Source organism: Panthera tigris, chromosome D1 (genome assembly GCF_018350195.1).
Source record: "Panthera tigris isolate Pti1 chromosome D1, P.tigris_Pti1_mat1.1, whole genome shotgun sequence".
NCBI classification, from domain to species: domain Eukaryota; kingdom Metazoa; phylum Chordata; class Mammalia; order Carnivora; family Felidae; genus Panthera; species Panthera tigris.
The window spans coordinates 69,472,424-69,495,629 of NC_056669.1; the positions used below are offsets into that span (position 1 = coordinate 69,472,424).

The window sequence follows — 23,206 nt, forward strand, 5'->3', positions numbered from 1 at the left end:
TGGTGTTTGATGGACTGCATGGTCAGGTTTGTTTGACTTTTGCAGACTTTCTAATTTAAGGGCTTCTAGTTAATTTTAAATAAGTTTCACATTAGTAATGGATTTGAACTCTTTTTTTCTTTGGTCTAAATATCAAAGTTTATTGAAATAAAATATAACCTATCATAAAAAATACTAATATCACTGGTTACAGTTTTAAGTATATTAACAAAAAATCCGACATTTTAATCCTAGAATGACACTATCTATACTTGTGGTACAATAACAAACATGAAGTTAAATATGGAATAATGAAGAATTCTATCAGAATATTTTACACTTTCCCATCCATGTTCAGTATGCCTTTTTTAAGGAATATCCTCTGAAAGTGAAACTTTTGGAATATGTTTAAAGACATAGTTTTTAGGGGCGCTTGGGTGGCTCAGTCGGTTAAGCGTCCGACTTCAGCTCAGGCCACGATCTCGCGGTCTGTGAGTTCGAGCCCCGTGTCACGCTCTGGGCTGATGGCTCGGAGCCTGGAGCCTGCTTCCGATTCTGTGTCTCCCTCGCTCTCTGCCCCTCCCCTGTTCTGTCTCTCTCTGTCTCAAAAATAAATAAACGTTAAAAAAAATTTTTTTTTTAAAAAGACATAGTTTCTAGAATTAAATAGTTTTAACATAATTAGCATTTAAAATAATAACTTTCTTTCATAGAAATTCAGTTCAGTTCTAAGCTGGGTGGATGATTTTAGGTGTCATCATTTGAAAAAAGTATTTCAATGCTGTTTTGTATCAATCTCTAGGGTTGCTATTATTTTCAGACTGGAATTAAAGCTGGTCATAAAGCAAAATGGATGAATTGTTCCACAAGTAGAAAGGGCATTAAGGTAGTAAAGAAAAGGAGAAACGAATAGGTGCTCATACACAATCCGTATATTTAAACTCTTTGAGAACTCTTTTTCAATTGGCCAATCTTAGCCTAGCACAAGGAGACCTATATGTCATAGCAACTTCCCGGACCAAATAGTTGGACAGTAGAGTGGAGGAAGAAAACTTGTTTCTTCTTGCTACATTTCAAAATGACTTGCTCTGCAGTCATTATACCGTAATGGATTTGAGCTTTGATGAGATCAGCAACGGGGCATTGATTATCTGCCATCCAACAATATTTTATTCTAGAAAACATTGTCTGATATGTCTCTTGATTTGCTTTTCAGGTTGAGGAACATACGGTATGGTTTCAATACTATCCTTGTGATCCTGATTTGGCGCATTTTTATTGCAAGATCACAAATGGCAAGAAACATCTGGTACTTTGTGGTTAGTCTGTGTTACAAGTTTCTGTCATACTTCCGGGCATCCAGCACTATGAGATACTGAAGACGAGAATTTAGCATTAGAACATCTATGCATATGGTGGTCTAAATGCACAAAATGTAAAATGTACTTAAGTCATCTCACCTTTTGTCAAGACATTAAACCATCTTAGATCAGAGTGTGGAGTACAGTATGGTACATTTTATGTAACATTTTAATGTTTATGCTTACAAAAATCTAGTGAACACACTGTGGTTATGCCAGCTCAAATCTACAATAGCCACCAAAACCATGACTTAACATTTTGATCCCTGGGGACAAGGGGTGGGGTGAGGGTAGGAATGGGGAAATAGGAACACTGACCAGTATAACTGTGCAATTCTGGAACATATTGATTAAAATATGCCTTAACATATAGTGAGTTTCTAATTCTAATATATAGTGCAGTGGAAAGCATTTATTTGGACAGGAATACATAGCTAAGTTGGTAGATATTTAATTCTTCGGTGTTTGGTTTTTTTCATCAGTTGAAGTGGGTTTTAGTTTTGTTAAAATTATAGCCAAACTATTTTTACATCATTTCGTAAGTTATTAAGTGGTCTCCAACGTGAAAGACATGTTCTCATTTTCCTTTCTCTGATTAGTGGTCTGATGCACATCATTTTTTTGTAAGCAATCAGTTGCTTCCATTATCAGAAGGCTATATGTTATTCTAAAGGCCCTACTGGATCTAATGAGTTTGAGAATCCATACCACCATATGCTATGTATTTTTTGAAGGAAAATGAGAACGAATTCAATAAGACTATTCGTGTCAAAAAGAAGACGAATACAGTTTTCTTCTCCACATTATGACCAAATAAAAATCAGTCCTGTGAAATTGTGTTCATGTTTTGAAGCTGGAGGATTTCTTGAGACTGGCAAAGAAGGGTGCAGGTGGGGAGGGATTCACCATATTTGTGCTCTCTTCCCTGTGTACATTATATTAATAGAACTTTTAAGGCTTATACAGTCTTTCCAGTGAAAACTGATAATGCTTTATTATGGAAGAATATATTTGCAGATAGTCCTAATATTAAGAAAATGTTCTCACATGTGTGTAAACACATACTAACTTTTGACCTTGAGAGCTGAATTCCTTCAAGAAAAATAAAATAGTGCATAAAATAACGTGTATAAAATTAAATAAAGGACTTTATTTACATACCACCTAAAGTAGCAAACTGTTGAATGAGATATCATTTATTTTTTCTGCATGTAGTTTTAAAGAGATGCATTATAGAAACAAGTAATAGCAAGAAAATTAATGTGTATTTTAATGATACATTATTATTCCCTTTAAACCTTTAAACCTTAATAGTAGTAAACTGTCCTTACTGTTTTAACATACGTTTGGTTTAACAGATTGATCAGCATAACATGTTCGAATTTAGCTGATCAGGTTGTACTATATTTAAATCAACAGTATATCTTGAATGTGTTTAATGAGGTCAGTTCACAATACAAAAAGTTACATAGAACTTTACATCTTACTTTCTCTGTCAATTTAAATGCAAGAAGTTTATTTTGTTATTGTGAAAACCTAAATGTAAAGGAAACCACCTTCTTCCATGCAGGTGTGTAATCTTGAGAAGGAAAAATGCTTCCATGGTGAAGCCAGATTTTCTGTAGTAAAACTTTTAAACATTATTTTAAAAGAAATATGTATGTATGTGTATATATATATATATATATATATGTGTGTGTGTGTGTATATATATATATATATATACACATATATATGTTCATATTCTTTGAAACGATACTAAGTCTCTGGTCTAGGACCATACCTTGTGTAAGGCGTGAGAGACCATGACAGTGTCTAAAAATGGAATAAATGATGATGCCTTTAATTTAAAGTGGCCCATAATTAACTCTAGATGCTCTATACATTGAGTACTCCATCTCTCCAAATACATTTCCGTAATGGGTTCAAAACATGCTAACATTTGTATGATGTTTGTGCTCTGCCAGATATACTTAGAATCAGATGAAGTGTCTTTGTATCTTGCAAAAGAATCAGGTCCAACTTTGACAGGCATGTGAAGTACAGAGGGGGGTATGTCTTCTGAACCATGGCATTGTTCTTGTAATCCAGTGTAGGGAAATGCTAGCTAGGCGGGTGCTGAGGCCACTGCATTAATTTTGTGTGTTTAGAATTCTGTTGTCAGAAGAAACTCATGAATGAATTAATAAATCATTGTAGAACTTAGTTCTGAAATTAGTGTGAAGAATACATAGGTTGTTAATCCCCACCAGCTAGACTTAAGCTTAACTCAAAGATTTTGGAAATCATTTTTGTTGATGTCGTTTGTCAGACAGAGTTTTAGTTTTGTTTGATTATATTTTCACACGAGCTCCATTTTTAACATGATAGCCTAGTAAATTTGACATTTCATGTAATTCATTTGATAAAAAGCTATATTGTAAAACATTTGGGCCTTTCCCCTCTCTTCACTCTTGATTCTTATAATTCTGTGCGTTTGTCAATTGTGACATCATTTGTGGCTATATTTAAATTTGACTTGGCAACATTAATATGTTTTAAAAGTCAACAAAGAAGCATGGCAATGTGTTCTTTGACTTAAGAATGGTATAAACATGGTATAAAAATGGTAATAAAGATTGGAAGTAGGGAGGAAAATAATCTTATTTCTCCCCTTTTTTTGTGTGTGTCTATAGGAACTGGTTCAGGGTTTTTTTGCTTTTTGTTTTAAATGTAAATTGATAATCTTTTATAAGAAGTAAATAGAAGCATTATTGGGTGCCTTTGTTTGTAAACCAAAAAGTAATAAATGAATCCCTATATTTCCATTATAGTATTTATTGTATTTTTACGATAATTATCCTGAAAATTACCCGTGAGATGACGTGGTTAGAACTCCAGGAAGCAGGCCTCACGTATGCTACTTACCTTTTTTTAGGTGCACTTATTACCTCTTGTATCTTAATGTTATTTAATTCTGAGTTTTTTACAAGCATTTTAGGGGAAGCATATGGACAGGATGAATGCCTTTCATTAAAGTATTATTTTCATGTATTTGTCTGGAATGAGGTAGTTTTTACCAGGAGACTGTCAGTGTCTCATCGCGCTCCAGCCACTCTCCTCCACGTTGAATGATACCGTTTTAATTTATGGGTACATTTGTAGTAATTTATCTGTTGAGGGAGGATGAGGGATCACTCACTGGTAATAGAGACTAACTGTAAAAAAGAAGGTGTTGGGCTGGGTTCAGGTGAGTGTAAATGGCCTTTTTCCAGGCCACCTCCAAGCCCTGACTCGAAACCATTAGCACTGATTTGCTCTACTCGGAGAAAAACTCTCTAACCATTTGCATGAGAAACTAGAGACAGGAAGGTATGCTGCATAACTTGACAGAGAAATGAGTTCGTTAAACTTACAGTCTCTGTGATAAAAGACATATGAAATATTTTCTTATTGAATAATTAATGTTTTTATCTTACAGCATTTTCTAGTCATAGAATGAATTTATCTTTTTTTTTTTTATGGTGGTATGTTCTTCTATTTCTGTTACTCTTAAGATTCCTAAGCAAATCATCTTTGTCAATTAAGCATAGTTGTGTCTAATTGTTAAATAATTCCTTGATTTTTCTTTATTAAAGACAAGTTTGAGTAACATTAAGTTTGACGTGCTCCTTTTGCAAGTTGATGGCTGTAAAATACATTTATGTAGAAAAACACAAAGTGAGAAGTATGAATTTAATATCTTTACTGTAGGCCTGAAATGAAAGGAATAAGGCTATAATTGTTTTTCTTTCTTTCTTTCTTTCTTTCTTTCTTTCTTTCTTTCTTTCTTTGTCACAGATCACAGACACTGCCTTTAATTTTATACAAGAAGAAAAGAGGCACTGGAGATTTTTCTGAATTCATTAAAATATACAAATATTCATAGTTACTGTCTTCGAAATATTTACCTTAAGATTCTCTACTAGATGTTTAACTTCATTTTCATATTACAGCTTCATGGGGTTGAAGTAGGTGTCCTCCAAAGATGCTTTGGAGACAAAATTGCTTTATTTTCCGCTGGTTGTACAGAAAACCTAATACATTCTCGCTGTCTGTGTCTCTCTCATGCGTAAATCTGTTTGATCTTGAGATTTGGTGACCAAGTATAGCTAGAACGTTTTAGTCTGAACCGTGTAAAAATGCTAATATTTGATCATCTTAGACCTATAAAGGTCTAAGGCTTTCATATGACTCAACCTAGTATTAGAGCTGTTTTGGTTTTATTTTTTTAAAACATCTGAACCTAAACATACAGAAGAATGTGGTTTCATTTAAAATAGTCATCCTGGGAGATTGTAGATCAGTACTTAATTTTTTTGACATTTAATACCTAATTTTCTGCTTTATGTTGTATCTTTCATAGATTCTTGTCATTTCTCCCCACCTGGTTGTTGGTTTCTTGAAAGGCAAACCAGCCTTGTACCCTTCATGTAGTAGAAGTAACACTAGCGAACATTTGTTGAGCATTTATGCTGTGTATCAGCCAGTACTGTAAACATTTTACATATATCAACCCACTTAGGCCTTTTAGCAACCCTTTGAGGAGGGTCCCTCTATCACCTGTGATTTATAGGTGGGTAACTGATGCAAATGGTATAACTGTTTACCCATGTTACCAGTTCTAGTGGCAGAGCGTAGGTGTGAACTTAGGTAAAGCCCTGCTCCACAATGCCCAAGACAATACTGTAGGAACATAAATGTTTCTGGACTATTCAGAGAATTTCCTGACATGCTGTTGTTCTAAATGTCTTTATTGGCTTCTTCCTTTTATTTTATTTTTAAAGTTTATTATTTTGAGAGAGAGCATGTATGTGAGTGGGGGTGGGGGAAGAGGTGGGCAGAGAGGGGAAGAGAGAGAACCCCAAGCAGGCCCGCATTGTTTGGAGCAGAGTCGGATGCAGGGCTTGAACTCACGAACCGTGAGATTATGACCCGAGTCGAAATCAAGAGTCAGACCCTCAGTCGACTGAGCCACCCACACGCCCCTTTATTGGCTTCTTCATTTTAAAACCCAGCACTCATCAAAATATTGAGAACTTACTATGGGTCTGGTGCTATGTTTTATACTGCAGTTATCTGTTTATCCATTCGTATCACTTACCACACTATAAGCTTCTCAGTGGTCCAGACATGAATATAACACACTGCCTACCCTTTAGGATTTGGTGATTTAACATACATAAGTACACAATTTTAAACAGGCTTTTTGTTTATTTATTTATTTTTGAGAGAGAGCGAGCGAGCAGGGGAGGGACAGAGAGAGAGGAAGACACAGAATCTGAAGCAGGTTCCAGGCTCTGAGCTGTCAGTGCAGAGCCTGACGTGGGGGCTCAAACTCACAAACCGCGAGATCATGACCTGAGCAGAAGTTGGATGCTTAACCAACTGAGCCATCCAGGTGCCCCAAGTAAACATAATTTTAATACAACATACAAGGAAAGGAAAAGACGAGATACTAAAAGCACTAAAAACACTGCTGGGGGGCGCCTGGGTGGCTCAGTCGGTTGAGCGGCCGACTTCAGCTCGGGTCATGATCTCGCGGCCCGTGAGTTCGAGCCCCGCGTCAGGCTATGTGCTGACAGCTCAGAGCCTGGAGCCTGTTTCGGATTCTGTGTCTCCCTCTCTCTGACCCTCCCCCGTTCATGCTCTGTCTCTCTCTGTCTCAAAAATAAATAAACGTTAAAAAAAAAAAATTAAAAAAAAAAAAAAAAAACACTGCTGGGTGTTTCAGGGAAGAGCTTATACAAACACCTGACATTTAAGTCGTGATTGTAAGTCTGATTGGGACAAGGCTGGGATCGAGATGCATTCCATGTATAGAGCAGAGCACATGTTAAGGCTGGGCAGTGCGGTGCAATGAGGAAATATTTTGGTGCTACAGGGGAAGACGATGAAGGGAAGATGAAGAAGTTAGGGGCCAACGAGGGCCTGTGCGTGGTCAGTGCACTCTAGGCTGTGGAATACCTCTTGTCTAAAACACTCCGTTTCCCCAGCCAAAGCCCACCTATTAAATATCAATAGATTTGTGACTTTAAATGTACTGACCCATTACATTTATAAATGAAATTAGTTTGAGAGAAAAAAGTCTACTCCTACCGTGTCCCTGAGTACTTTTGAGAATACAAACCACAAGAGTATTTAAACAACTAGTTTCTGGTCTTCAGTTTTTTGATTCTCCAAGTAGGATCCCTAGACCAGCAGCATCTGCGTCTCCTGGGAACTCCATAGAAATGCAGCTTTCCAAACCATCCCAGACTTAGTCAGAAATGGGTGGGCCCGGCAGTCTGTTTCACAAACTCCCAAGTGACTGTAAAGTGCACTGAAGGTGGAGAAGCTCTGGGCTCTATAGTCAGTCTTTGTGAGGTACCAGCAAGGTCCAGGCAGAGTGCTGTTCTAGGATCTGGGACAAAGTCAGGAAAGTTCTACTTGAAACTAAAAATCACTATAGAAAACACCATACAAAACACATAGTAATTAATACATAGAAAAGGGTCTGGCCTGGCAGGGATAATGCCAAAACATTCAAGTTAGCCTTGTGTGGTGGAGTTATGGTTGGTTTGGCTTTTTGTCCTTTATTCTCATATTTTCTAAGTTTTCTGCCGTGAGCCGGAGTTTTCTTTTTCTTTCTTTTTTTTTTTTTTAACCAAAGCAGAGTTTTTATTTTAAAATAACTTTACAGATGTGGGTGCATGGAATTTGAAAAAGTAACAAAAATGTAAAAATGTGTCTTTTCTCCAATAAAGAGTCAAGGTCCATTCATTCTGGATTTTTAACTCCAAATCTTGAGGTGGAATTCAGTCTCACAATTAAGGAATGACAACTTACTAGGCAGCAATGACCCTTGAAACCAGGTCTTTGTTCATATTCTACATTGGTTAATTGTGATTTGACAGAGAATCTGCTCCCATTCAGCTCTTGGTAGACTGAGAAGGTGTTCCTCGTTCTTAAAGCGGAGTTCTGGAACCAGCTCCGTGGGGATCTCTCTTAACTACCATAACATGGTGCAGGCAGTTGAAAGTGTTGCTAATTTGAGAATGTCATCTTTGAGGAAATCTAAAATGATCAGAGTTCTGTGGCCTTAAGCTTTATGAAAACAGGACTTGCCCCACCTCCCCCATTAGATTGAAAATACCTCTTCACTTTGATTTCTGCATTTGATTGTGAGCTCTCCCTTAGAGCAGGGCCTGTTAAAGTACCTGGCACATAGAAGTTAGTAAGCCTTCCAACTTACTGATAACGTGAAGTTTGTTTTGTTCTTCCTTCTGTGAGTCACAAGATTTTAAGCTCCCTCCTCATGTACAAGATTTTGCAATTGAGGAGACTTTGCCGAAAAGGATGTGAAAGTGGTTTACACTGTTAACCATTTATTTATCTTTTTAATAAAGCTAGAGATGCCAACAAAACAGACAGTGCACTTGCCCCAAGTTAGAAACTCCACAATTGACAAATTTTACCAAGTCTTTTATTCAACAAGACTTTTTATCCACTAATGTAAAATCATGCTTAAATTCTATCTTCTAAACTCTTAGCAGGTTATAATCAAAATAATAACTCTGATGACTGTATTACCTCCAGAGTCTTTCTTGATAAAGATATCTATTCAAAGAAGCCTAGTTGAAGGGCGAGTTGATTTCTGGAACGTGGTGATTCCTAATGGTGTGTGCTTTAGATTAGAAAAAACTCGGGGTGAGCTTTATGAATGTTTAGCAGTGCTAAAGCCATTGGGAGGGTGGGCTGTGTGTAACATCTAACAGCATTGTAGAATGACCTAATGGAACACTTTTACCTGACTACATCATCTGCCTTCCCCACTATGCCAGAATCCATCTTACAGGCCTGGGCCAATTTTTGAATTGTTTTCCAGTTCATAGTGCGCAATGCACTGTGAGAATTGCCCACCCTGCTCTGATGTCTTCAACCCTCAATTCCTTCATTCGTATAATATCAGTATTGTCCTAACTCCTGTCATGTTAGGACCATCCTCCTACCTCTTCCTGTATTGTCAGATGCACTTTACCTGCAAGTACACTTTGTATATCCACACTTGGTTGTCTTCACAGACCATCAAATTCTACCTATCTGTGACCATCCCAGAGTAAATGGGACTGTTTCTTGAAGAAATGTCAATACTGGGGTCCCGGACCCTTCCCTTTAGCATGATCATATCCAGAGACCCTCCTCCTTGGCATAAGGGCAGACATTTTAGCGTCTTCTCAAAAAGACACGTACACAAAACCATCCCCATCATTTTACCATTTTTCCCTTGGCAAGAACTTTCTAGTTATTCCATTTGAGTTGAGTTTCTAATTCTGATGCACAGTCCCCCGTTTGCCCCTAAGACGAAGGTTCCTATGTGCAGTGTTCTTCCTTCACCCCTGCAGACCTATTCTTTGCAACTGATTTCCATGCCTTGTCTGGTTCCTCTTCAGAGCATGCTCTTCCAGCAGCTGAGTGATCTTCCTAAATCACAAATCTGTTCATATTTACCCCTATATACTTAAAACCCTAAGGGGCTCCCCTTTTGCACACTGTCCCCAGGACCAAGCCCATACTTCATGACATGGTTTCAATAGCTCATCATGATTTGGACAACTTCTTGGCTCTCACATTCTTCCTATTCCTCATGTCCAAACCACTTGGTGTTTTACCAAATCTCTCTAGTCTCTCTTGCCTTGATCACGATATCCCTCTACCTGCAAAATTGTGTCTACTCTCTCCAACTTTCTCATTTCAGTTTAGACATCAAGTCCACATCAGGGATGCCTTCAACTGCAAATAGCCAAGAAAGCCAGATGGCAGCTAATTTTTTGTGAGCATTGATTTACTGTCACCATCAGCATTATTGGTATTATTTATAATCATAAGTTCAGTCTTCCAACCTATTCTTAAGTGATCCAGTGGCTGTGATAAAACTCCATTCCACATTCCCATTCCCCTGGTTCCAAACCGGGGATCACAAACAGGTTTTATCTTAGCTATTGTTGCCAATTGTTTAATAACTGATAACTGTGTTGAAAAAATTTTGAGACTCAAGAGACACTCAGCAGAAGAGAATGCCTTGTGTGATCTGTCGTGGGTGCAGAAAACAAGCGTGGTATGTGTGCAATGTGTCTGCCGTCTTTTGCCAAACTTGTGCATCTCTAAATGGCTTGGAATAAAAACGGTTTCACAGTTAGCTTGTTGGGATGAAAAAGCACAATTCTAGATGAAGAAAAGCATTATGATTACTTTTTCTCTAATTTGCATACCTGGTGCATTGTTCCACTTTAAATGATAAAACAGCCTCACTTTTCTAGGATTAAACCCAATTCAGTTCTAGTATAGTTATTATTTTTTGTGTACATTACTCAGCTCAGCTTGCTAGTATTTCTACTCATCAGTCAACTTTGAATTGTTACAACACTTAACACATAAGAACCTTACAGCAGTAGTTACATTTATCTCTTTCCCATTTTTCATGCCTTTGTTGTCAAATATTCTTTTTTTTCAACTTTTCCAAGTATTACAAACTGCAGAAACATTTTTGCTTCAAATAGTCAACTGTTTTTCGTGCCAATGAACTTAAGAAAACAAAACGTAGTTAGCATTTATGGAGTTCTTTACTCCTTCATGTAGATCCATATTTCCAACTGGTACCATTTCCCCTTGGCCTGAAAACATGAACATTTCTGGTAGTGTAGGTCTGCTGGTGGTGAATTCTTTAGCTTTTGTTTATCTGGAAATGTCTTTTTTTTATCTTCATTTTGTAGGATATTTTCCCTGGAAAAAGAAGTCTATGTTGGCAGCTTTTCTTCTTTAGCATTTCAAATATATCATTTTAAGTACATCATTGTCTTTTGCTCTCCATTGCTTCTCATGGGAAGTCGGTGATTATTCTTATATTGCCCCCTTTTAGGTAAACATGCACGTTTTCTTCTGGCTACTTTTATTTTGTTTTCAGCAGTTTGACTATCATAGATATGTTGAGTTGTTTGGTGTTTTTGTTTTTTTTTTAATGTTTATTCTGCTTATGTTTTACTGAGTTTTGTCTGGGGTCTGTGGGTTAATAATAGTTTTCATCAAATTTAGAAAATGTTGGCCATTATTACTTCAAAATTTTTTCTGTGTCACTCGCACGTTCTTTTCCTCTAAGACTCCACATATATATGTATTAGACTGCTTAATATTGTCTTATAGACACTGAGGCTATATTTAATTTTTCAGTCCCTTTTTCACTCTGTATTTCAGTTTGGATCATTTATATTGACTTGTTTCCAAGTATACTGATTTTTTTTTTCTTTTTGTAATGTCTAATTTACTGTTAAACCCATCTAGTAAAATTTCATGTCAGATATGACCATTTTTAGTTCTACAATTTCCATTTAGCTGTCTTTTTGTAGTTTTCATTTCTCTACCGACATTTCTTACATCAATCTTTTCCTTTAAATCTTCCATACACTCATAATAGCTCTTTTCAAGTCCTTAGCTATTAATTCCAATGTCTGTGTCCTCTCAGAGTGTGGTTTTTTAGGGAGCCATTATGTTGTTGTTGCTGCTGCTGTTCCTGGTTGTAGGTCACATTTTCCTGTTCCTCCTTCTCCTATCTAATAATTTTTATTGCTTGCTGAACCATGTGGATATGACAGTATTGAGAGTCTGGACTTTGTTTTCTTCCTTTAAAGAACATTGAGTTTTGGTTTTGTAGGAGTTAATTTGTTGGTAGATCAGCTTAAAGGAGTAGGGCTTTCATGTAGCCCTTATTCTAAGGCTAGAACAGATCTACTTCTACGTACAGCCCTTCTGAGCTCTTCCACTCAGTGCCTGGGGGCCACTTTATTGTGTCCAATTAGAATATAAACACTTCGGATTGTGTAACATTCAGAATCTCCATTTGGCTTACACAGACCCCGAAGGATAACTCTTTTCCTGATTAGTATTCGGTCAAAGACCCAAGGGGGTCCATATGCAATTTCAGGAGCTACTGCCCTGAAGAACCTCCCCCCCTCTGGTATCCTGAATTTCAATTTCCAAGCACCTCAGCAGCTCCAGACTCTGATCTTTATTTCTTTCATATAGCAAGGCTACACTCAATCCTAGGTTCCCCAAGGTTCTGGAAACCCCTTCTGAGAGAGCCAGGTGACCTTGGTATTTCTGGCTGTCTGATTAGGGATGTGCCTGATATTCAGGAAGAAGCCTGCAGCTCCCTTTGTCCCACTAGATCCAGCGGAGGCAACCAGCTCCCTGTCCACCCCCCCACCCCTTGCTAAATCCATCTGCACTCTCATGCCTTCCAAACCACCGAACACCAGAGGTTAGTGTCAGTGAAAAGGAAAGTCAGAGGTCAGTGTCAGTGTCAGTGGAGGGGATTTAGTTCCTCCATCATCCCCACCAATACCCCCTAGCCATTGCATGGTATTCTTTGATAGGGATAATTTGTCTCAAAGCTATGGAAAGCTTGAATATAAGAATCTTTCAATTCTGAGCCTGGGTGGCTCCGTCGGTTAAGCGTCCAGCTCTTGATTTCGGCTCAGGTAATGACCTCACAGTTTGTGAGATTGGGCCCCATGTCGGGCTGTGTGCTGACAGTGCAGAGCCTGCTTGGGATTCTTTCCCTCCCTCTTTCTCCCTCTCTGCCCCTCCCCTGCTCACTTGCGTGCACTCGCTCTCTCAACATAAATAAAGAAACATTAAATAAATAAAATATTGCTGCCTTTATCTGTAGATTTAAAAAATTAATGAGGCCACTTGGGTTCTTGGGAACAGACTCTGAGTTGGGGTTTCAGAATCAAGCTGTTTACTAGGGATTGACACCTGTGAGAAGAAGGAACTGAAAACAGGTTGGCAGAGGAGGAAATTAAACTCTGTTGGAGGCCTGCTGAGGCTTCAGCCCTCTAGCAGGGAGCTTGGGAGTCACTATTGCCTGTTAGGTGCTTTGCATCAAGCCGAATGACTGAACCTAGATACCCCACCCCTCTCACTCAGTCACCGGATCTGTGTTGCTCCAGTTAGGGCAGAACTTTGGGTATGGCAACTCTCAGAGCAAGACAGACCCTGCAGGAGCTGTCTCAGAGGCTGTCTGCTGACCACGCTCTGCATTTGAGCAGCACGTTCTCCCTGGAAGGAGAATGTGGTGGTATATCTCTCAGGGCTACCACAAAAAAAGGTGCTTGCTGTGGAAATGCAGCTTTAGGACAAATACTCTTGCTGATCTTCCCAACCCGATTGTCACTCCTAAACTCCATCTGGTCAGAAAATCTGGAGCCAGCTAGTCTCATCTTTTGAGATACCAGGAAGTAGTGAGGACTGGACTGTCATGGAGCCTCACTGGGGTAAAGTTGGGGCAGGGGCCACCTGGCAGCCTCGAACATGCATTGATCCACACATCCATCCATCTGTCCATCTCTCCATGTGTCCGCCCACAAATGTTCCCTGTGTTAGGCTCTTGGTCAGGTGTTGGGAAGGGACCTGTGGCTACAACCCCTTCCCTGCCCTCAAGGAACTCAGAGGCAGTGGGGGTGACATCACAGGGGCACAGCAGTCATCACTGTGACCCAGGCAGATGATTGGACCTACAGTAAGAGGGCCTCAGCAGTGGGTCGGTCATTCCCACTGCTTCTGGGCTCAGAAGCCAATGTCAGGCGAGTGGGAGGCACTGAGAAGTCAGCCCATGGGGAGAAGTACCAGCATGAGGCCATGGGCAGGACTGAGCTGGCAGTAGCTGCCAAAGGAAGAGTCAGGCCTGGGCCTGGGCTGCATGAGGTGGGCACAGGCAATGGGCTTTAGGGGAGACTCAAAGGCATGTGGGCACAGGACACAGCTGAGCTTTGAGGGACCAGCGAAAGTGCAGCGGATCCAGAAATGGAGGAGTGAAGAAACAGGCTGGGCAGATGTAGGAGTGGAGTAGGGGTGAGGCACCAGCGGTGTCTGTGACCAGCAGGAGGGGAACAGATTCAAGTGCAGAGAGAAGGTCAACTTCCGCTGGGGTGGGAGGGTACTGTTGCTCAATGTTCTTTCTCGGATGTGCTTACTTGGTGCTTCCCTACTCTCTCCCTGTTGCTCTGTTGCCTTCTCCCTGACCCAGGGCTGACCTAGGAGGCTGGGTTAAGGGTTGACCAGGGAGCCTGTGCATCAGCATCTTCAAAGAGAGAAAGTCACAGTGCGAGAAAGAAAGGGAGATCAGCTCTGAAGGGGGCACCTGCCTGGAGCCTCTCACTTGGCCAACTCTCACTTTCCCCAGATAGACCTCATTTCTCAGGCCTCTGCTATTTGGGGAGCTTGAGACAAGCCCAGGACTCTTCAACCTGAAATATTGTCTCTGTCTGCTACAGAGACACAGCTCCCACACTGGAAACATACACGATTATTCTCATTCAGGCAGGTCCAGCCAAGCTATGAGGAGAGAGACCCCTCCGGGAGGTCTAGCCAGTATCCCAATAGGTATGGCTGACGGGCCTGAGGAGGCAGACCCCCAGAAGGCCTGGGGAGGCCTTTGGGAAACTTGAACATTAACATTATATCAGGGCAATTTCCGACCTTCCACCAAAGCCCTGGCACTAGCTGAATCAATGACATGAAAAAGGTAGCTTAATGTTGCACAAGATAACTTGCTTTTTGGAGAAAAGAAAACGGAAAGAAAGGAATAGCATGGATGCTCAGGCTGTTGTTTTTCTACCAGGGCAAATAATCTCGCTCCTAGGCCGGAGGGAAAATCAACACATGCGTGTTCTGGGCATTGCTGGTGGGATGCTTTGCCCACTGCTCATGTGATCATGGAGTGCCTTCTTCACTCTTCCCAAGTTCCCACATCAGTCCAGATTCCTCCCCGCAAAGGTCAGAGCCTCAGGCAGGGGCCCCTCTGCTCCCAGGCTTACCTCTCAGTGTGGCCACCCTCCCCCGGGTCTCAGGAGCTGCACCCCTTGTTCAAGTGAGGAGCCCCCCACTTCAGGTGCCCTTCTCCCCACGACTGTTCCAGAATACCTAGTTATCAATCACTATTGCTCCCCCTGCTTCCTTCTCCTGCTCAAATGGACCCCACTGACCGGCAGGCACTCGCTCCACTGGCTCCTTCTCACTGGTGCCTTCTTACTTCTCCCTGTCCCCTCCAATCTTGGCAGAGTGGCCTGTTTTCTTCGCTTGGCTCTCTCCCTTACCACCAGCACTTCAGCACCTTGCACTCTAGCTGGTCACACCCAGCGGGCGCTTATCAGCAGGTGGTTATCTCATGTGCCCTCCTGTCTGCACCAGCTGGCACCACTGGCCACCCTATCATCCTTGACTCTCTCCCCTCCCCGGCTTTCCCTAACAGTTATATCCCGCGTTTCCCCAATCTCCTTTATGGATGTCGCTGGGGACTAAGCTGCAGACACCTCTCTTGAGCTTCAGACCCCTGTTTCCAGAGTCTTCCGGTCACCCCTCAAGGATGTACACAGACACCTTCACGGTCATCTTCCCAACTTCCAATTCTTCCCTCTCCTGTGTCGTCCGTCTTAGCCAACGGCCTCAGTGTGCTTGCCCTGCCTGTAACTTGGGAGTCCTCCCTGTTCCACAACTCATGAACTTGCCTCGATCCTCCTCCTCTTCCTCCTTACCCTCCTTCCTTCCCCCTCTTCCCTCTCCTGCTCTTCCCTATCCTCCTCCTCCTCCTGTTCCTCTGCTCAACTCTGGTCCTCATCACCTCTTAGCCCAAGGACTTCAACACCCCCACTCTCTGGTAGATCCACCCCCTCCCCTCTGGTACTCCTCAAATTCATTCTAGGTAACGAGAGCCATCTTTTTAAAGCACACAACTGATCATTTCGCTCTCTGCTAGATACCTTTGATACCCTTCCCTTGCCTTAAAGCAAAGTATGGTCCAGTCCCCTCAATAGAGTCTATAAAACCATCCTTGATCTGGCTCCTGTTGGCTCCTCCAGTTGGCTTCCCCACTCCCTCCCTGCCTGGCACTTTATCCTCCAACAACACCAAGCTGAAGCCTCTGCTGCTTTGCCCAGGCTGTTCCTTCTGTCTGCAATGTCATCCCTAACTTTAACTTTCCCTACTCATTGTTTAAGGCTTGATTCAAGTGTTCCTTCTTTGAGACACCCTTGTCTGGTCCACAGACAGATCTATGATAGCTTTTGGCATAAATGCCTTGTAGTTATGCACAAAGAGTGTTCTAGCTGAGCCTAGAATGGGGGTCAGAATTGGTGGACAGGATGCCTTCTTGGATTCTGCTTGCATGAGCGGATAAGCATGAGGGTTGTTTGGGGAGATGCACTGAGTGTGGGATCGGAACTCAGAAAGATGGCAGATAGAAACACATTAGGGCTGTTCACAGGAGGCGTTTATTCTCTGCCAAGCCCCTGGAAATGTTGGTAAATCTTGGGGGGGGGGGCGGTGAGTCACATAGTCTGGGCTCAGACAACACAAATTCAGGGTCCCCTGGTGACAAGGACCAATGCAAATGTGAGGAGAGGCCATCCTCTCCTTCTTGGCAAGGAGCCCAGTATCACTTTAGCACCTTCAGGCCTAGAGGTTTGGTGGGGGGTTGGGGGGGGGGCAGCCTTGGCTCCCAGCCCTACCATGTATGGCTGGCACAGGTTGTGCCTTGCACATGCACACCCAGACAAAGGGTTGGGAATGGGACTCAAGTCCACCCAAAGCAAGGAAGAGCTTCCTCTACTTTGCACAGAGGCTTTGTGTTCTTGTAGCAACCATATTGGAGTAGCTATGGCTTTTTCAGAAAGGGCACTGTCATTTCTTGGTGTGCAGAAGCTCCCCTTTGTAGCTGTGAGGCTGGAGGACATTGACAAGGAAGAAACTTGGGCGGGCTTTAGAGTGAGGGTTAAGTGTTGGTTAAACTGATGGATTGGTTCATGATTACGTGTGAAACATTCTTTGGGAACTTTGAGAAATATTTGAGGGACCCTTCACAGGGAATTAACTCTGAGTGAGTTTATTTGAATGAATGGGCCCCCGTTTGTACTCGCAAGTTATTGTGGAGTGGGAAAATTGAGTTTATATTTTCAGTTTCCCCACAGTGGCCCCCAAAAGCTGATGATTGGACTATTCTTATTCCTTTTTTGCTCCCTGGGCCTAAGCACAGTGCCTGGTGCTCAGTGGATGGACAGATGGATGAAAAGACTGTTCTGTCGATTCCTTGTTCCAAGTTGAAGGAATTTGGTGAGGGGCACAGCAACCCTGCACGGGTCAGTCCTAAAAGCAATTAATATCTCGTTTCTTCATGCAGGATAGTCGCGCTCTGACAATGAGGCTTGACCCTCACCCAGGAAGATGCAAAGAAAAGGAAACAGTGGTGGATGTGGCTTGTGCTCTGGTTCTAGTGGCTGTGAGCAGTGGGCCTTTATGGTGCTCTGGGGAGCGAGGGGCGGCTCTGTGAGGTGTTGTGTCCACAGGCACAGGCTTCTCTTCCTCCACGAGCAGCCACCATCTTGTGCAGCCACGATGCCAGCCCAAAGCGAGAAATTGGTAGAGTCCACCTTGGGCAGCCCTGGAAGGTGATGCCCCACGCAAGCTCTGTTCCCCTTCCTGCTTCCGTTCCGTAGCTCTCCTGGGCCCCATTCTGAATTGAGCGAGGGCCAAGAGAGCCCTCTGTGGACCATGTACTGCCGCGTGGCTGAAAGAAGATGCCTGTCTTCATTGCCTGTGGGTTATCTGGATTTAGGTCCCTTTTCCTCCCTTCCAACAAACCACCATTTTCTCATGACAGAGGAACAGGCTGATGTTAGGGAAGGAACCAAGACCTTTAGAGTCAAGCAGACCTAGGCTCAAGGCCTGGCTCTGACACCTGAGCACCCTAGGCAACTCATTTAGTGTCTGAGTCTCAGTTTTCTCACCTGTGAAATGGGCCACTGTGGATGAAATGTGATCAGGTATGTAATGTACCCTGGGCAATGCCCAGCCCACAGTTAACGTGCTTCGTAAATGCTAGCCACAATCATCAACAGGCAAGCCAGCTCTTTGGCCTGCTCCTGGAATGAAGACCTTCCTACAGGCTCAGAGCAGAGATTCTGACAACCCAGTGGTGCCACCTTTTACTCAACCTAAATATGCACAAACGACAAGGAACAGCAAGGAACATGGGTTTTCTTTCACTGAGCTGGTACACCAGGTCTGGGCAGTGAATTCAATTTGGCAAATACGGTTTTAAGGACCTGTTTGTGTCCATACTTAGTCTGGAGTTTCAAAGGGAGGCCGCCGGGGACAGGACCACTGGGAAATCTGAGCAGGAGGCCCAGGGTGAGGGATGGGGCAGGGGTGGGGTGGGGTGGGGTGGGGAAGCAGCCTGGGGGGGGGGGGGGCACAGGTGGGTTGGAGGTCTGAGTACCCCCACTTAGGCTTCTCCTTCCAGAGCCCTGCAGGGACGTCTGCTGGGGTTTAGAAATGGGAGAGTGTCCCTGCAGATGGGAAGGCTGCTCAGTAGCCTGCCTGATTCAGTAGCTCTGCCTCACCTGCCAGAGGCCCCCACACCAGAGTCTAGCCATGAGGCCCTTCTGAGCTTGGCCCCACTTTATCGTTCCACCCACCGTGCGCTCTGACTCAACGCTTCCCCTTTCCAGCCCCGCCGATCAGTTTCTCAACACAGCTGCTACTGTCCGCTGGGGCAGTACAATTCTTCCTGACGCAGGACTATCTTGAACATTCCTGGACGTTTGACTTCCCCGACCTCCACTCACTGAGTGCCTGTAGCCCTCACCCCCCCCCCCCCCCCCCCCAAGATTCATTTCCAGATGCCTTCCCCCTTTTCCAAGTGCACCCGGCCCTGGGCACGCACTCGGAACGTCCCTCCGCACCCCGCCCACCCCGCCGCCTCTCCACCTAGCCCTCCGGAAACACCCGAGTCAGATCCCACGTGTGAGGAAGCGCCCCCTTATTCCCCGAGGCCCAGTCACAGCTGCGGTCCCTCCCCACACCGCAGCAGATCTCCGCTCTTGGAGGGCTGTCCGGAGGTCGATTTCCTTCCTTCCCCCGCAGCAGCTCCCCAAGGGCAGGAGCACATCTTAGAAGCAGCTGTGGGCTTCTCACATCCCGCCCTCATCTGAGCCGGAGAGGCAAAAGGTGCCTCATGCAGGGGTCCTGGGGGAAAGCGGCGTGGTCCAGGGCGGGGCGGCACTAAGGGGGACCCGGCAGGGACGCAGCTCGGCTTCCCCTGCCACCTGGCGGCGATCCCGCGCCCCGCGATGAGCCGGGCCCGGGGTGGGGGGGCAGCCTGCCAGTGCCCTGGGCCCCTGGGGCCGCTTAGGGCAGCGCTCCTGGCGGGGGCCCGGGTATTCCAGCAACTATCGTGATTGTCATCACTGCGACAGCCTGTGTTTGTGCAGCTATTTACAGTTTAAGGAGCTTTCATTTCACCCACACTCTGCCACTCAAACCACACGGCAACCCTGTGAGGTCGGCAGAGCCGCAATTGTTATTTTACAGGTGGGTAAAGGGAGGTGAGTAATATCGATAACACCATCAGCTAACAGCATCACTTCTCCCACCTCCAGTCTTTTCCCTGCCCTAATTATTGAGTGGTTCACACGTGCCAGGCAGCGGCCTAAGGAATTCTACCAACCTCGCATAACAGACTCCTGAGAGTGGCTTTTCCTGTCTCAGAGTTTGGGCAAGGTCCTAAAGCCATGTGCCCACACATTTCAAAGCAGCGCTGTTCCCAGAAATAGAGTCACATATGTATTTTAAATTTTCTAGGAGCCACATTTAAAAAAAAGAAGGAAAAGGGGTGAAATCAATTTTAATGAGATATTAACTCACCCAATATATCAAAAATATTATTCCAACATGTAATCAATATAAAGACTATTAGTGAGGTATTTTCATATTGCTTTATTCACACTGAGTCTTTGAAAGCTGGTGTGTCCATTATACTTCCAGGACATCTCAGATTGGACCAGCCATATTTCAAGTGCTCAGTAGCTGTATGTGGCCAGTGGCTGCCATATTGGATAGTGTGGTTCTAAACAAAGGAATTTGGCTAAGAAAGGCTCAGCTGACTGGAAGTCTCTTACCAGCTTTTGACCCTTATCCTACCATCAATGTCTGGATCATTTATAAGAGGAGGTAGGGGGTTGGAGCGTAGGTAGAAGTGAGGATTGAGCATTTCTTTGAAAAGAATTGTTGGCATGCTGTGTGATTCCCGTCCCCTGTCTGTGAAGGAGAGGAGGTTAGACCCCCTCTTCCAATTTAAGCCATGTAAGGGAAGCTTCTGTACAGTACACAGGCTGATGGCTGAGTAGTGCCTGGAGAAGCCAAGGAATGCACCTGGCTGGAGTTGACCCTGATGTCAGAGCAAGGAGAGAAGGCTGTGGAGTGAATAGGTGGGTTGTGCATATGGTAGGGCAAGGGGCATGTTCTCCCTGGGACATTTGTCACCTTGAGAGAGCCACTGCATTGTAGTCCTGCCAGTACAGAGAGGCTGCAGGGACTGAGGGGCCACTTGTGAGCAGTCAGCCAGAGCTTTCATCACTCACAGCAGAGGATGGTGCAATGGGAAGGGCTTGGGAAACCCATAAAAGTATTCCATGAGAGAAAGAGCCTGTACCTTGGGACCTGCCACCCAGAGGGTCCTGAGGCTACATCACAACATTACCTATGGAGGGCCTTGCCCTTTTCCTCAAATCTTCTGCGCATCTCTGCATATGACCTGGAAGATGCCCCAAAATGGCAGCTTGGTGAGTGGAAGGCAATGGAGTAAGGAAGAGGGAAGAAACTGACCGTGAGCTTCTTTTCCTTCTGTGGCTTCTCCAGTAGTGGCAGGCATTATGGTGGGATAGGGCGGGCAGGAACTGAAGTTCCTAGAGAAGGACACAGGCTGGGCCCCCATGTCTTGCTTTTTGGCAAGGCTTTTGCTTACTTCTGGGACAATCATTCATCCCACGAATATTTACTGAGCACTCAATAGTAGTTGTTATTATCACTATACTAGCCTTTCATATTTGGATTAAAATTTTTTCTAATAATTGGTGATGACACTATCAGCTATGATTAATTATGAGGTTAATGTTGAAGGCTTTACAATACAGGTAATCAGAGATCTCTGTTATATGCAAAATAAATCCAGCTCAGAGTAGCAAAAATGAAAAAAGTAGTGGAGTGGATCATGTAAGTTAGAAATTTAGAGGGTGATTGACCTCAGGAATGTTTAAAAAACTCAGAGAGGGGCGCCTGGGTAGTTCAGTTGGTTAAGCGTCCGACTTTGGCTCAGGTCATGATCTCGTAGTTCACAGGTTCAAGCCCCGTGTCAGGCTCTGTGCTGACAGCTCAGAGCCTGGAGCCTGCTTCGGATTCTGTGTCTCCCCCTCTCTCTGCCCCTCCCCTGCTCGTACTCTGTCTCTCTCTCTCTCTCTCTCTCAAAAAATAAAAACAAGTGTGAAGAAACTCAGAGAATATTTGTTCATCTTTTAGAATTTCTTCCTTGCTTTCTTTGTGTGAGAATCACAAACTCTCATACTATAAACAGCTTCTTCTGCCAAGCTAGGGAAGATGGCTGTCCAGTGATCCAAACCTGCGTCTTTCCAGCACTGTAGCCCAAAGGCAAGATAGCATCATTCTCACTAGTTCCAGCCGTGATGTCCCTAGGACTCTGGTCTGACGGACGCAGATGCCCACCATTTGGAGCTGGGGATTAGGGAAAGATAAAGCGTGGCAGTTGATTACATCTCAAACACAAGGACTGGGGGCAAGTTTCTTTGAGAATGTTGGCAGAAATGAGATGGGGAAGCATGCCAAGAAGATGAAACCATAGTTACCACTGCCAACTCTGGGGCATATGTGCAAAGAGCTATGCAGTAGAGAAGAGGGTGTGACCAGTATTGCTTCCTTAAGGAATTCCTAACAACCTTTGTCAAATACCTCGCTCAAGTCCAGATATGTTACATATTAATTTTCCTAATAATCTTGGCCGGATATCTCCTATCTGCCCCTCCAGATCTGCTCTCCACCCTTCTCCTCTACCCTGCTTTCCACCTGCTCTTTGCCCCAGGAGGTTGACTTATCTGGACTATATCAACAGTTCCTTTGCCCTCTGGTTGGATTTTCAGTTGAGGTTGGCCAATAGAGACAGGGAATTGGACAGAAAGAGAAAGACAAATCGAGATATTTATTTTCCAAGCTCCCTTAATGTCAGATTACTTCAGGCCGCCCAGGTTCCTCCACCAAAGGGGGTGTGGCTCTGCTATAGTAGCTCTGTCTTCAGGTTCGCACCCACCTTCAGGCTCAGGGGGGTGACATCCCCCCTGTTGTAGCCCGGGGTACTGTTCTACCCCTTGGGTTTTCCTACATCCTGTTCATCTTTGTATATAATTCCTTTATAAAATTCTAAGGCCATCCTAATTTGAGTACACTATCAGTTACCTGACAAAACCCTTCTCTGCAAAGTAAATGAAAATTGGTTGCTTGTGATTGTCTTTAAGCCATATCGACTCCTTACGGTCTCTGCTTTCTTTTCGAAGCGTTCACACACCATTCTTTGTGCCTATTCCTTGACTCTTGTAAAGAGTCAGTGTCAAGTTTGGCGGCCTGTTGGTTTTTGGAACGCTCTCTTGAAAAAGTATCGCTGCCTTTGCTGTTATGAGTTCTTTAATACCCTCCCCTATGCTCTAGCATACTCTGGACATTTGGCCACTTCACTCTTTTAGTGTTTCAGTCAGAATAACCCGGGCCATGCCCTGGTAACAAACAACCTCCAACACTCACTGGCTTAAGTAAAAACAGGTTGATTTCTTGTTCCTGCTAAGCGTCCATCATGGGTTGGCATAGGGCTCTGCTCATAGTGAACACTTAGGGACCCAAAATGACACCAACAGATGGTGTCGATCATTGTGCTGGGGGAAAGAGAGTTCTGGAGTGTCTTGCATGGACAATTAAAT

At 43.6% G+C, this 23,206-nt stretch overlaps 1 protein-coding gene across 6 annotated transcripts in view; it reads left to right on the forward strand.

Annotated features, from left to right (window-relative positions):
* Positions 1–1,473, forward strand: part of FAR1 (fatty acyl-CoA reductase 1) — a 74,686-nt gene extending 73,213 nt beyond the window's left edge. For all 6 annotated transcript variants that reach the window (XM_042959341.1, XM_042959339.1, XM_042959340.1 and 3 more), the window contains one exon: positions 1,196–1,473. In XM_042959341.1, the coding sequence (XP_042815275.1) occupies positions 1,196–1,358 (163 nt within the window). In that variant the 3' untranslated portion in view covers positions 1,359–1,473. The remainder of the gene's footprint in view (positions 1–1,195) is intronic.
* The last annotated feature ends 21,733 nt before the right edge of the window (positions 1,474–23,206 follow it).